Source organism: Acartia tonsa, chromosome 10, assembly GCF_053477335.1.
Source record: "Acartia tonsa isolate MP-2025a chromosome 10, ASM5347733v1, whole genome shotgun sequence".
NCBI lineage: Eukaryota > Metazoa > Arthropoda > Copepoda > Calanoida > Acartiidae > Acartia > Acartia tonsa.
The window spans coordinates 28690970-28707156 of NC_137269.1; the positions used below are offsets into that span (position 1 = coordinate 28690970).

General features: G+C 32.5%; 1 protein-coding gene across 1 annotated transcript; it reads left to right on the forward strand.

Moving 5' to 3' along the window:
* The first annotated feature begins 3205 nt into the window (after positions 1 to 3205).
* On the forward strand, positions 3206 to 16169 carry LOC145330746 (uncharacterized). Its single transcript, XM_080175410.1, has 13 exons — positions 3206 to 3321; positions 4073 to 4142; positions 5523 to 5599; positions 9541 to 9580; positions 9876 to 9923; positions 10472 to 10534; positions 13343 to 13447; positions 13695 to 13764; positions 14148 to 14239; positions 14381 to 14526; positions 14934 to 15009; positions 15264 to 15340; positions 16093 to 16169. Exons 1-13 carry the CDS (start codon positions 3282 to 3284, stop codon positions 16167 to 16169), a joined length of 981 nt encoding a protein of 326 aa, XP_080031536.1. The 5' UTR covers positions 3206 to 3281.
* Positions 16170 to 16187: the final 18 nt, after the last annotated feature.

The window sequence follows — 16187 nt, forward strand, 5'->3', positions numbered from 1 at the left end:
TTAACAATTTTAATGTTTTTATTATGTAAATATATAAAGTATTATTCAAACTTAAAGGATTTAATCTTTTTCTTTGTAATTTATATGTCTAAACAGTGTAAAAATGAAGTTCTTAATTACGAATTTTCAAATCATTAGATTTTAATACAGTTTATTATAGAAATAAAGAATAATTTCAACAAAAAAAAATTGCTACAAAAAGGCTTACTGTATTATTAAACTGACTTAATTGTATAATTGCATTCATTTTGTTTATTTACCTTGAAAAATGAGTGTTTAAGTGCTGCATTAGTTAAAATCAAACCTAAAATTGCGCTTTATTCAGTGACAGAGTGGAAAAAATATATACCTTGTTTTTTAGTTTTTGATCTCTTTTTTATATATTTTTATCTGATATGTAAATCAAAATTTAAAAGTATCTATTTCATTAGATATTCATACTTTGCTAAAACGTCTTGGTTACTTTTTGCACTATATTTGCTCTAAAAAGGATTCTGACTTTCACATTTAAAAGGAAAGATTTTATGCCAATTATTTTGTTGACTGTAGAAAAAAATAATTATTTTGTTTATATGCAATTTTCTATAATAAAATGTGAGAAATGCCTTTTTTCACATGTAGGGCGAAAAAAGTAACACTGAAAATATTTTTTATGTCTTAAGCATGTCCTAAACTCATAGATAATAAACTTTCATAAAAGATTTATTTCAAAATATGTCATTTAGAGCATAAAATTAATTTTGCAAATTAACATTGCAAATGTTTGCCAATAACTTTTAAAAATGATTTCTGCGGATTTTCTAATTTACATGGGTGTTTTCTACACATTTTCCCCTTTCTATAAATACCTTCCTCATAAAGATTGGCTTACGGAAAGTATATACTTTCCGAACATGAAATGTGAAAGTAATAATCATTAAAGATTAATCAGATAATTAAAAGATAAATTAGAAAAAAAAATTACCAAGTAGTAAATATCAGTGATTGAAATGTGGAATTAATTATCAAAAGTATGATGTACTAACAATTAGTGTTTAATTAATTTTAAAATTGCAAGAAAAAAATAATTAAAATTAAAAAGTAATAATTTTTAAATTTCAACTGGAACAAAACCAGTTGGGCGCACAAAAAAATTTACTTTACATGAAATGTAGCTAATTTAATTTGCAAATGAAAAGTATTTCAGAGTTATCTTGATTGGATGACTCCTTCCCCTCAAAAATGGTCTCTAAAACCTTGCGAATGACAAAATCGCCGAAAATCGCGATTTCGGTGGCGAATAACTGCCAAACGGTCTGCTAGAGGTGAATGATACATAAGTAAAGAAATTTCTGCCTCAAAAAGTTGAACATGATTGAAGAAGAAGTGTCCTAAGTTGCTAAATTGACTCTGTCATCCCCTTAAGGAACAAAAAAACAAAAATTTTTGAAAAATCATCAAAAATTGCGCCTTTGGCGGTGCGTATCGGCCAAACGGTTCGCCTGTGGCGGATAATGCGTAATTAAAGAAATGTCCGCCCCAATAAGTTGTACAAACTTGCTTTTGTATGTCAATCCCAAAAAACAACTCCCTGCATGAGTTTTGGCCAAAAAAACGAAAATCGCTACTTTGTACAGTTGATAACCATCAAATCCGGCTTTTAGTCAGCCGCCTGTTAAAAGCTTTCTGGCCAGCCGACAAGCCTTAATGATATATCCCTGGAACCGCCAGGGTATGTAGAATTTTGGTTAAGAAAAACATTTAGACCCTCTCATTGCAATTTTGTTGGATATGGCATGTCTTAAAGACCATAGTCAACCTAAATTCTGAAATGTATGTATAAATCCGTCAAATTTTTAGGATTTACCAACATTTTTCAAATTGACATAAGTTTGTCAATTTTTAACCTTTTTTCACATTTTAAGTTGCTAAAATTATCTTCATTACCTAAGGTTTTTGTTTTTTGAAAAATTATTAATGAAAAATGGAATTTAAAGCATATTTTTTTTAATTTTAGATGAAATTTTGATTTTTAAAGTTTTTTTTTTGAGCCGGAAATGGCCGGAAACCGGTCAAAAGACCGGATTTTAACCATTTTTTCAACTCTAGGGGTCATATCCAGTGTTGAGGAATTCAGATCAGACCTTAAAGCAAAAATCATCATTGGGGCGTACCCTGGAGGGGGCTTGATTTACAGATACCCCCTAAAAACCGGAAAAAAACGGTTTTTTTAAAAAATCCCAGCCGGTTTTGGCCGGATCCGGCTCAAATTTTGCATGGAGTCATCCTTTGGTATTACCCACAGTTGATACTTGATCTGGCAAGATCCCAGAAAAGTGTGGTATATCTAAGGCAAGGGGGTCGAGCGCTGCGGCTAGGCAGGCTAGGGGGCCGAGCGCTGCGGCCAGAGTTCATAGTTCGCTGTCGGGGGAGTTCTATCATGCCCAAATGAAAGAAAAAAGCTATCCGTGACGGACGGACGTACGGACGGACCGACCCTAATTATAGAAAAGATTCGCTTTTAAAAAGGATGATAACATCAACAAAAGCTAAGCTCTAAAATCAGACAGAGAAACATTAACATTTGAAGAGTGTCAGAACTGAATAAGCAGAATCATGTAAAAAAAATAATGGTATCTTTTTAAAAGCGAAGCTTATCTACAATTAGGGTCGGTCCGTCCGTACGTACGTCCGTCCGTCACGGACCAAAATGTCCGTACGTCCATTTTAAACATGTTGATTTTTTACTTTTTTAACAACAAATTCTTATGTGATCTAATCATCCGATTGATCTGATTTTTGATTTATTGGTTCCTGGGACAACAAAGTATGATGTTATTAGCGAAGCAACTCTATAATCAAGTCCTAAATATGTAACTATGTTCAAAAACATAATCCTGTATAAAGCAGCTTTTCAACAAATTTACTTACAACTTTGCTTCGACTCTTATACATTTATATTCTGATTATTCAGTTCTGACACAATATAAGTGTTAATGTCCGTTTGTCCTACTGTTTCAGTGCTTCGCTTTTATGGATGTTGTCATCCTTGTTTTTATAAAATCAACTTGTTTTGAAACAATTTCTGGGAACAATTATTAGGTCCTTGCTTACATACTCTAATTATGGAGTAGCTGTGCTTTTAAAAACTATTTTACTTACGTCAACAAATGGAAAAAATATACTTGTAAATTAAATAATTGTGGCTAAGAAAGAAAGATATGAAATCAACATACACATGATAAAAGTATTAATTAATAATAGTAATTTTAAAAGCAGTATTCTAGTTTTATTTTAAGAAAATGGATTATACATTTATTACAGTTTTATTGCTATTTATAGGTTTGTAATTCTGTAGTGATTATATAATTATCAAAATCATTAAAAACCTAAAATTCTGTCATATTGTCTTTAAAAAAAAACGTATTTTTGATGATTATTGTAGGTTAGGTTAGGTTAAGTTAAGGTTAATAGAGCCCAGCAAGGTAAGAGACACGCAGCCCTGCCAGGGCTATAAACATGTTGTTTTCAGAAATTTGAAATTAAAGAGAGTGAGGGGGGTTTAGTAGTAGAAATGTTAACTTGAATCTACCCCATATGTTTTCTAAAACAAACGTCTAAAGTATTTCGGAATTTTAAAGAAACATGGATAATTTTGTTCATGAGTAGCATAGCATTGTATGCTAACAATGCAATGGCTAAATGATAAAAGAATAGAGGAAGTATGATAACATCAATAAGAAGCAAAGCACAAACGGACAAGAATAGTTATTAAGTACACAAAATATACTGTAGATATCCAGTGGCTATAAAAATAAAAGAAAAACAAATATCTTCACAATATAATCATTAGTATATTTTAAATAACAGCTGAGAAAATAAGACACAGCATTACGAACTGACAGACTAACTGACAGACAAAGAAAATATTGGAGTAGCTTTGATTTAAAAATACTAAAACAAACAAACATGGATTTTGCAAGATAAACACTTTCACGTTTTGACGAAGTGACATATGGACTGGCGGAAGGACGGACAGATGGATGAACGAGTAGTTTTGCTTTTGAAACATACTAATAAGTTAATTGTTTAGGATTTCAAGGTTTGTACTGCACAGATTTAACCCCTATAGAACAATTATGGCAACTTCAACATTATAATAGGTATTCATTTATTTTCAGTACGGCTCCGAATTCATCTAATTTCCGCTGGATTAAAACAAGTGCTGAGAGAAAATAACAACCATGTATCATATCGTATTGTAGATACAAAAATAAATTGAAAATTTTAGGAATTTACGCAGGAAAGGAGAGAACTCAAAACAATAATGGTTAAAAATCATTGGAAATATACAGGGCGTTTAAAAAAAAACTGCGTTTTCCGGTTTTGGGAAACAACTAGTAGGAGTATAAAAAAAATGATTATAGGTCCATATTCTATGTATAAATGTACACCAGATTTGCTTAAGGTGTTTTTTAATATCTCTAAAAATACGGCTTTTCTGATAGGTACATGTGGGAGAAAAATGCTTGATGTTAAATTTGATATATCAATTTGATTGAAATAACTTGTAAATTTTTGAGAAAAAAGTTTTAAAATCCCAAAAATAATATTGTAAATGGTTAAATGAAAGTGCATGATTATTTTTTTGTCATTATTTCCCTTTTTTTTCTCTGAAAAACGCTTTTTAGATCCTTACAAATTGCAATATTTCTCGTTTCTCTTGGTTGAACAAACTTTAGGTGACTAACTCTTTATAGTATTTTAGATTATAACATAAAAAATTAAAATACTTTTTATCCCAAGAAGTTATCTTTAAAAACAAAAAAGTTACAGCAGTTTGTTTTATTTACTTAAAAGTGCAACCTACAAATTAATAGCTTAAATGTTGATGTATGCACTTGAGATTTATGGTTTGACCGTAAATATAAAACATTTGATCCGTATTTGAAGGGGGAGGGGTGGATTATAAATGTCCGTTAAGTAGTTTCAGTTCAATTAGATGCCAAAAGTGGGCGGAGATTATAAAGTTTGACCGGAATTGTCTATGATAAAAAAAATGCGTTTTATGTTTCAGTAAACCTGTAAATAAGTTGAATAAAAATTGAAATGAAAATAAAATAAGTTTGTTTATCATTTTAGACAGATAGGAATAGTATTTTTTTATAAAACAATATAAAAAGCCCTAAAAACTGACCGAAAAAATTATCATTCATGCTTTTTAGAATTAATCAACTCTAAAATGCGCCGTTGTTTTTAGAGTAATCAATAAACACCTTTTATAAAATTAATCCATATTTTTATAGAGAATACGAATATATAATTATTTTTTTCATACTCCTACTGGTTGTTTCCCAAAACCGGAAAACGCAGTTTTTTTTAAACGCCCTGTACTTCTATTTATTATTCACTGTTGGATCCAGGCCTTAAGGACTCTGGTTACTTTCTATCATCTATACTTTTAAACATCTATATATCTATATATTAATACATCTATAAATCTGTCTAACCCTATCTATATTTCTATCTCTCTATCTATCTAGTGTGCATGGCGTAGAAAAGTTAGAATTGATTGTGAGAGAAGCAGAAACTTTGGACAACTTCAATTTTTACAATACAGGTATGACAAAAACAATTTTAAGTTTTCGAGATTTAGAAAAGCTAAAGTGACGTTAAATTGATGTAAACCAATAATTGCGATAAACAAAATTACCACTTCTGAAGATTAAAATCAATGTTGATAAAAGTGTGAAAAGTAGAAAGGTTTGTACAAATTTTAAAAAATTTATCAAATCAACATGTTTTTGAAACCAGTGAAAGAGAAATCAAGTCTTAAAATCTTTGGGGACAAGCATAACTGAAAGTGTTTTGTCTCTTTTCTTTATGGTTACTACTAGCAGCTACGCCCCCAGAGGCCTCTAGGCGCACTTGAGGAGGAGAGAGTCGAATTTGATAACCCAATTTCTTATTTTAGATTCAAAAGAAAAAGTAAAAAAAATTTTGAGGGGGGTGGGCGGAATTTTTTTTTTTGGGGGGGCCCCCCCCCTCATTTTTAATTTTAGTTTAAAATTTAAAAAAAAATTTGGGGGGGGGATTTTTCATTTTTTTGGGGGGTTGGGGGTGTCCCACCCCCCAAGAAAATAGTTATAAACCTTCCCGGGACCTATGAGAAGCTACCCTGTTAAGGAGAACCCGAGTAGTTCAGCGGTTAGCGAGATCCTTCGGTACACACAGACACACACACAAACAAACATCCTGTTACTTTAGTATAAGGATAGTAGCAGTTAGATCAATTTTAAGACTTCATTAATAGATTGGTAGTTTTAGGTTATCTTTTGTCAGTCTCAGGGGCTGCTATTCAGCCAATTAATTCCAATTAAAATTGCCGCAAAATTTAATATTTGGTTGGGGTTGGCGTATTACTTTTTATGTAACTGAAGGGAGGTGGGTAAGAAGGGGGGAATGGAAAGGGGTTGTTGGGAAATTTTCCTTTAGAATTGTTTGTCAAAATAACATTCCCTTTTCCCTAGTCAGTCTTATACCTTTATTATGCTCATAATCTTGAAGGAAAGAAACAAGTTTAAATATAATTTACTTTGAGAAATACAATCAATAATACAAAGTAGAATGATGTCTGTCTGTCTGTCTGTCCGTCCGTTCCTTAAGATCTCGGTAACCACTGAACCGATCGGATTTTACTCTTCAGGGAATACACCTACCGGTCCTGTGGTGGTTTTAGGCTATTTTCTTGGGAAGTGGGACACCCCCAACCCCCCAAAAATAAAAAAACCCCCCCCGATTTTTTTTTTGTAGAAGATTTCCTTGGTCCTTTTACGTATTTCGCCAAAAAAAAATTTTATTACCTCTTGGGGCATAGCCCCTGGAGGCTAGGGGCGAAGCCGCTAGTTATTTCATATGCAACTATACAATTCTCTAGGTGCGTATGAGTGAAGGGGGGAACGATCTTAATTTTTTGAGGGGAGGTGATTTTATACAGGGGCAATTTCTCTTGGGAGGATAGAGTCAAAACAGTTATAAACCTTTCCTGAACCTCTAAGAAACTTCATTGAAAAGAAGAACAATACTGGTCTAGCGGTTAGCGAGATCATACAGAAAGAAAAACAGAAATACATCCTGTTATAACAATAATTTCGGTTGTCTGTCCGTTCCTTCCTTCGTCTGAGGCTAACAGCGAGGCTATATATTATTTTGTAATAATCAGTGAGATTACAACTACGAATAGATGAAAAATAATCATAGACAATAAGTTTTTGAAAAATGTAAAAAATACAATTCTAACTTTTTCATTTTTCAATAATCGATATACACCAAAGATTTTAAGGCAATAAATTGATATAAATTATATAAAACATATTTACTGTGACCAAATATAAATAATAAATCTTTAATAGTTATTTCTCGTATCGTATTATAAACGGCTTTCCGCGGATATAGAATGTACAATTATAAGATTAAAACTAGTTTTTTTAGCCCCGTGGTGCCGAAGGCACCGGCTAAAAAAACTGGTTTTAATCTTATGATTGTACATTTCTATGTTGGTAGAAAACTGGATATAATACGATGCTAAACATAGTTTTTTTGTATGGATGAGAACCGGTTCCTATCCACCGGATTCGAATGAATACGAGAAATTTCTTTATTCAAATTAAAAAGAATTATTGTGTCTAAGAGGCCATATAGGGTATTAAATCTATTTTCAAAGCATACATAAACGTGTATATTCCTATCAATACAACTAAGTAGTAGCTCAGTATATCAAAATTGATGTTGACGACATTATAAGGCCATAAGAAACAAGAGTGTAATAATACAAAATTATATAACCACTCAAATATATCGCCATATTGAAATCTCCACTTTTTACAACAAGAACTATTTTGTCCAAAGCACAGTGTGAGACATATTGAGAATATAATACGGTCTGAAAAAAAAATAACTTTTAGATTTTGATCAGAGGGAAAGGAGAAAATTGGCTGTTTATTACACTAGTCCTTAAATTTTTATAATAACGTTTTCTTGTTTTCTTATTCGATGGCTTTTCAACCAGGGGAAGTTTAGTAAATTTGTATTGGTTAATTCATTAAGTTGAGTGTTCAAACTTTTAACCACTGATTTTCTACAGAAGGGCAATTTTGTGTATCATCATTAAGGATGAACATTAATTTATTTCCATTGTCTCTTCTATTTAATCCCTGGATTTTTCAAGTAATAGTAAAAATCCAGTTAAAAAGTAAAAAATCGCACACAATTTTGAAAAAAATTGCTCTAAAATGCGCCGTTTTTTTTATAGATACAAAATAACACTTAAAATAAAGTGAGTGTATTATATAACAAAATAAAAACTTGTTTGATTTTTTTCTTACTCACACATTGAAAACGAAAAACCCTCATATGACATATATATGTCTCATTAGAAAGTAAAAGAATAGAGGGGGCACGGGCTATATGTAATTACCCACGAGGTGGGGAACCTATGCCGACTTTCAATTGGGTCTTTGAATCACTATCAGCCAATAGCCAATAGAAAGATAAACACAGCCAGATCGCTACAAAAGCGCATAAAGCAATGTGCTAGCAGACGAAAAAGTCCCCACCACTTGGGCCAGTAGGTTGTCTGGGTAATACATCTATTCCTATACATTTCTTTATTCATTGATGATATTACAGTTGCAGTATAGATTAAAGTGTAGCATCGCAGCTTATGGTTATTTAGAGTACAATTTTAAGTGTATTCTATACTGCTTGTTTTTATTAGCAAAGCTACTCCATATTCCATATGTCTGTCTGTCAGGCACCAAAAAAGGGAAACATGATTCTCTCGGCTCCTATAAAAGATAGACAACTGAACTTTTTATTACATTCCTAGATTTTTACTTTTTTATGATTTCTTCGAACCTTATTTAAGATAGACGGCTGAAATTTCAGGGGTATAATAAGTTTACACTTTCCATATTTCCATCAAGTTTATTGAGATATGCTTATTGGTTGGTGTGCTAGATAGATTCCTAGTTTTTCAAGTTGTTTTATTTTCTCTACTCCTGTTCAAGAAAAATTTTTAGGGATTAATAAGGTCAACATTCTACATATTTTTACCAAGTTGCTACTGGTTGGGGTGATAGATAGATTGCTAGATTTTCACATTTTTTATTAGGTTAATGTTTCAAAATACTATTATACATTTTTAAAAGGTTTCGCGAATATTATTTATGGCATACTTTATATATCATTTTTTGCAGATATATATCCATGATTTTTGAGCATTGCACCTAATGGATGATGTCATCCTTGTTTTAATGTTATCTAGAAATTGCAAGATCTAACAACAGATATTTAAATAAGGAAACCTGTATCCTGAACTTCTCCCCTGAACATGGAGTAACTTGTTGACCAATAATAGAGGACTATATTTGCAACCTATATTGCGACAAAAGATCCCCTGTCTTAATAACTACATATTCTTTATCCATTCATTTAACTACTACGTTAAAGAAACTGCGCATTAAATTTAAAAAAAAACAAGTATCTTTTTTTGTATTTTAGATATTCTAGCAAAAACATCATGGAATAACTTTAATGTAAGGTAATGATTAATCTTTTCTAAACCATACTTATGTTTTAAAAATCCCTCTATATAATTTTTATTAAAGCAGTGAAAAATATCCTTAAAGTAACAGGATGTCTGATGTGAGTCAAAATTAATGTTCCCTTAGTTTTTAGAGTAGTTAGAGGTTGTGGGAAATACCCCTCAGAGAGAAAGATTTTTTGTCAGTCAATGTCAGTTGATCGTTGAAGGAAAAAGGTTCTTGAATATAGAGATGCTATACATCTAATTATAAAATGTACATTTCAATTACCTATTTTTCTATTTATTCTAGCACAGTATGTATGAAAGATTTGGAATTTATAGAACAACAAATTGGAAGGTGACACATAATGGCGTTAACGCTGTATTACACCCCCGTACTGCACGACATTGATTTAAACGCTTTAGTAATATGGATTACTTGATTTATTAAACACTCCATCTTATTTTCTTTGTCAATTTTGGATTTTTTTATAATATCATTTTAATGCAGATTTTCTAAATTATTTGTAAATCCCATATTTTTCTAATTAATATTCAACTGCTAATACTGCTAATTATACCAAGCATTGGTCATTAAGCTTTTTACAGTTAAAAAAAACTGCATTATCTGATTTTCTAAGACAACTAAAAGGAATCTGAAAAAAATTATAACACCTTGCTCTCTGTTAAAAAACACATCAATTTTTTTTTCTCTTTTTTTGTTGTTGTTATCTCTAGACGTAGAAACGTGTTACTAGAAGTCAATCTACTAAAAATCATAGGAGATACATATATTTATTGTACTTTTTAATAAGGTAAAAAGACTTGTTTTTTTATATTCCTATTAGTTGTGTCGTGATTGAAAAAAAAGTTTATTTTGACTCACCCTGTACATATTTGTAATAGAAATGATACAAGCCTCGTATCACAGATGATAGACAGCTCTGGAATTCCATCTTCTGGTATCAGGTATTATCAAAATTTACCCAAAATTGGAATATCAATTATTTTTCTCGTGTATCAAACCTTCCTACTTCCTTTCTCTCTCTCTCTCTGTATTTTTATTTAATTCTATTTCTTTCTCTCACTCTCTCTCTCTTTCTCCTTCTATTTTTTTTCCAAACTTAACTCTCTTTCTTTTTCTCAACATCTTTGACTCTACACACCCCTCCTTAACCAAACTTTAGATTAAACAAATTTCCCAACCATTCGGACAATTGGGCGTTCAAATAGGACCTAATGGTAGTTAGAATCAGTTAATAACAAAATCCCAGCCGTTCCTTCTTGCCAGATATTGTCATTTTAAGATTTTAAGTAAAATTACACTAAATATCCTATTACAAACTTGAATCTTCTTAAAATTTTAAGTGTAATTTTAGTGGAACAGCCCCAAAACAGAGTAGCTTTGCTCCTCTGGCCAATCTGACTGCCTGGAGTTCCTAACAGAGAGTTCCTTAATGTATTAATACAAGTAGGGATTCGAACCCATTCCCAAAACTCACCAACATGGAATCGCTTTATATTATAGCATGAGGTCAGTATTTTCACCAGTGATTGATGGATGGCCAGCCAAGGCAAGGCCTATCCTAACCAGAAACCGGACCTTTCGCCCCCGGGCCCCAGTGGAGCACTTTGGAGGTCTGCGCCACATGTTTTCTGCATGTTTGTTGTTTAACACTGCCACTTGCAGGTGCGGCTGTCCAACCGGAAATTGCAACCTATAGAGGTAGATGCCGTGATGGACTCTGGCAAACAAGTTCCAATCTCAGGGTGATTTCACTCCCTGGCCTGTGCCCTGGTAATCCCCTGCCAATTCCAGATTAGCACAGCTGCTACAAAAGGAGAGCTGCAGGTGGTGGGTTGCATACCTTGCTCAAAAAGCAAGTTAGTTCTACCCTGATCTTGACCCTCCAGAAGATCATGGTGGTGTTCATCTTGAACCATAAACTGAACCTGGGAGGGTTCTTTCTGAGGGAGTCGGGGATACAGTTACTGTTCAACAGACCTGAGCTGATGGTATGGATCAATTGGGAGAGTAGCCATTAAGTGATCCCAGCCCTGCTAAGCCTGGGTAAGGCCCAGGGCCCCTCCCACCACCAGCGGCTGAAGGCAAGAAGTGCTGTAGATGTACAATCAACTGTTTGGCCAAGGCAGTCTCCTGGGGTCACTGCCAGCCACAGTTTTTGTCCTCATCAAATTCCCTGAGGTCAAGGAGGTTGTGTGGCACCTGTTCATAGCTGACCGATGACCAGGATATGGGTAGCATGAAGTTGCTGGCCATTAACATCAAGGTAGGGGCCAAGGCCCCCTAGAAGGTGAACTGGACAGTGGCTATTCTTAGTTGTACACCTCCATGGTGTTCAAGGTGCCTTCAGGAGGCGCAAACTGGATAGAGGTGAGGTTTCACATTAAACTGCCCAAGAGGACAGAGATGGTGGTTAAGACCTGTCCTAAACTTCCAGTGCAGGGGCCTGACTGTGGGAAACCCCAGTAACAAGTCCAACAAGGATCTGATCATGCTAAGCTGTATGTTTAAAATTGTTTAGTGTAGCCTTTGCCGCTGCAGATGTACAGCTGCTCACCTAATAGTGATCTATAAATCAAAATGGCTATACATAGCTGGGGCTAGATGAAGCCATCCACCATGGCTGGCCATGCTAAAAGTGGCTACAGTCATTTAACATTGCCATGTAGCCACAAAGACAGCCACTTTAATAATTAATTATAATTTTTTAAACCATCATAGATCTTGAAATTTAGATTTTTATAATTAATAATTAAATGAAATATATATGAAATGTTGAGATTTAGGATTTTTAAGATCCATATTTCTAGGATAGCCAGCATTGCACTGTCATAAAATCCATGTTTTATTGGCAGAACAGGCAGTGATAGCAACTGCAACTGTGGCTGTAGCAGTGGCATCAGCTGCACTAGTTAATGTAAAGATCCAGCTCTGATCACAAACAACAGCTAGAGGGTATCCAGTTAGGCATTCATAGCCCGAGCCTAATATACAATTTACTGTTGTCATGCTGTAATATACAGCTATTCCACATTGGATAGTTTTGGGAATGGGTTCGAATCCCCACTTGTGTAAACACAATATGGCACTTCCTGTAAGGAACTCCAGGCAGTCAGATTGGCCAGAGAAGCAAAGCTACTCTGTTGTGGGGCTGTTCCATTACAATTACACTAAAATATTGAAAAAAGAGTGATGTTTGTATTAGGATATTTGGTGTAATTTTACTTAAAATCTTAAAATGGCAATATCTGGCAAGAAGGAACGGCTGGGATTTTGTTCTCAACTGATTCTAACTACCATTAGGTCCTATTTGAACGCCCAATTGTCCGAATGTTTGGGAAATTTTTTTAATCTAAAGTCCAGTTAAGGAGGGGTGTGTCTATTCTTTTGACCTATCAAAGTGCCTCATTCATCCCTCCGTAAGCTACGCTGAGACAAAGGGTTTTTCTCGGTTGCTATTTAAGATAGACACCTGGATTTTATATGCATATCCACTATAGAATTGTCTGTTGGTCCGTAATTAATGCAATGTGATATAGAAATTTACTCAGCGTCTATTGAATACATATATATGACTTTTTTTAGAATTTTAGATTTTTAAGTATTCATGAATCACTATATCTGTCAGTCCATCTGAAAAGCTATAATTTTTTTTAAAAATCTGTGTGTTATGATTTCTGTTACATTTTAAGTATTCATATATCTCTGTGCTTAGCTACTTATGGATGTTGTCATCCTGGTATCTTATCTAGGGAAGGAAGCCTGCTTTGGGTTGGAAAATATTCTGAATGTTTGAAAATTACAGAATTACTAAATGGAACTGGATTCTCTGTGGCCAAACTTAGATTAATTACAGGGCATGTTCATCATTTGAATTTTTTTTAAAGCTAAAAATGTAGATTGCATAATAAAGTGGTCCAGGGTTTACTATGCTCTTAGGTGAGGGGTATCTTCAAGGAATAAATCTGGTTCATAGTTTACATATAGAGGGGCTTACGAAAAATATAGAGAAACTTTACTACTAAACATTTTGGTTTGTAAATCTGATATTATTTTAACTGATTCAAAATAATGTATTACTATAAATGATAAACATATACTTAGCAAAGATAACTCTACAAATCTTGTAATTACTTGGGGCGTATGTCTACCATTCACCTGTATTCATGATTCAAGGAAATTATCAATTACACAAAATAATAAACTTTAGTAAAGACAAAAGGCCCCTATGTGAAAAATCACATGCAAGATATATAAACAAATATTTAAAATGTTAAAATTTTTGGGACATAAATATTTGGCTAAAATCAATCATTTCGTGAAATTAATTAAAAAAATTTAAATTTTGAATAATGTTTATTCAAAAGGACTACGAATACTAATTGGAAAAAAACATAGGAATATTTCTATTATACATTTTAGCCAAATGTCAATAAAATAAATGCATGACAAACAGACAAAGACTTATTGATAAGGATTGCTATAAAAAAATAACTATGAAAGCTATTTTTAAAACTTTTGTTATAAATAAAATTGATAATTTGATATTGTTGTATTAGTGTATTATTTGAAGAAGGTATTATCCTCATAGAAAATGAACTAAGGAAAGAAAATATAACAGACTTTTATATTCAGGTTGATTCAATAAGGTAATAGCACAATAGCAATATCATCTAGGGGATCTATGTTTGTTAAAGTTTTTGTTAGTCTAATTTGTTGAGCTTCATATTTATTTGATTATATTATATTATGATTAAAGTATTTTTATAATCAAATATTATATATTTTAGAACAGAACTATCAGCCTCAATATGGATGGATCTTTCTGGTTTGTCAAGACTTTGTTACCTGGCATTCTTTGTTTTACTAATTGTTCTGGCGACTATACTTGATGTTGTATATGAGTACAGGGACAAGAAGGCTGCGTTGCAAAACGGTAATTTTCAGGGCGGAGAGGATATTGGACCGTAAATTATACTGGTATCCCAATTTTAAATACAATATCTCTAATTTTGATTTGTTGGTTAAAAATAGCAGTGTACGCACTTTTCTACCAATTTGAAAGATTAATTTTGTTTATACTCCTTGGTAATTTACATTAATAAATTTTTCATTGGGTTATCCATTTAGATCCCCTGGTTATTTAAATAAACGTTTGTTAATCCCTGTGTTTAAAACAATTTGAGGAAAATGTGAATTTCTTGGCGGTTACTTCAAGGAATATGGGCTGAATCTTATTATGTAGATTCCTGATTAGTAAGAATCATTTTCTTGTAGGTAGTCTGTCAGAAATTCAATTGGTTAATTTGGATTTTGTAAGCAAAATTATTTCCTTTATTTTAGCTGAAAATACTGATGATAACAGTAGTGAAACAGAAAGTTTTGAAGAATGTGATGCTGATTCTATTGTTTCAATAAGGTATTTGGGATCGATAAGTAAAATGTTAATCATGACCACTATTTTATTATAGCTATATAATTGATATACATAGTTATTATTGTCAAATTTATATACTATCCTAATAATCCTATTGCATCTAATATTTGTTTTAAATAAAAAAATCTAATTTTTCTTTTTAGGTTGGATTTCTTGCAACAGAAATATTCAAAATCTGTTAAACCGTTTGCTACATTAATTTTTAACTTTTTTGGGTTTAAATTTTTGTTTTTAAGGCACAGCATAACATCTGAATCATTTCCAATTTTGAATTTACATCAACTTGAAGCAATGAGGCCTTATCATAGTACAGGCAAGTCAGATTATATCATTTTATTATTATAATTAAAGGAGGAATGAGAAACTGTCCCAATTTTGTATAACTTTAGCGGAACAAGTTCCAATTACGTCATATTTTTCTTTCCCGAAAAAGAGAAGGGGGAAAGAAAAAAAGGGAAGGGGGGAAGAAAAAAGAGATGGGAGAAAAGGGGGTTTTCTCCATCTCTTTTGAAGAGATTTTCTTCCCCCCCTCCCTTTTTCGGGAAAGAAAAATATGACGTAATTGGAACTTGTTCCGCTAAAGTTATACAAAATTGGGACAGTTTCTCATTCCTCTAATTAAAGTAGTAAGGATTTTTTGTTTGCCCGTTAAAATTTCTCTATTAAGCTGACTAGGTTTTTAGAGAGCTTCAAAGAAAATATGTAGTGGATTAACACTATTTTATTTCTCAATTAAAGTTTTGTAGTCAAAGTTAGTCTCCTTTCCCCTTAAATACAGATCCCCTAGAAGCTAGGTACAAAACCTAATTTTATAAAGTATCATCTTTAACTGTAAAATTAAAAGTTAATGAGTCAATCAAACCCAGTCATAATAAAAAAAGTTAAAGTGTTCCTTATCCGGTAGAGGGATGGCGTGATGCCAAAGCCCAAAACAAACGAACCTAAATACCATGCAAAGTTTTGACATGCAGACAAAGACCTTATAATTAATGATGGTTTTATTATTCTATGTAAATTATATTGCTTAGAAGAATGTTACATCAATTTATTTATCTTTTTATCTAGATGAGAGAAAGTCGTTGTCTGGAATGATGGAAGACATCACAGACTCTGCCAATATTAATAACATAGGAACACTTTAAATATGACTTGTATAACAC

What these genes read in the sequence shown, in the direction of transcription:
- LOC145330746 (XM_080175410.1), top strand. Translation starts at nt 3,282, where the DNA reads ATGGATTATACATTTATTACAGTTTTATTGCTATTTATAG. An exon ending in AAACTTAGATTAATTACAGG is followed by an intron (nt 13,448 to 13,694) that starts GCATGTTCATCA and finishes ACATATACTTAG; the next exon opens with CAAAGATAACTCTACAAATC. An exon ending in TCACCTGTATTCATGATTCA is followed by an intron (nt 13,765 to 14,147) that starts AGGAAATTATCA and finishes TATTGTTGTATT; the next exon opens with AGTGTATTATTTGAAGAAGG.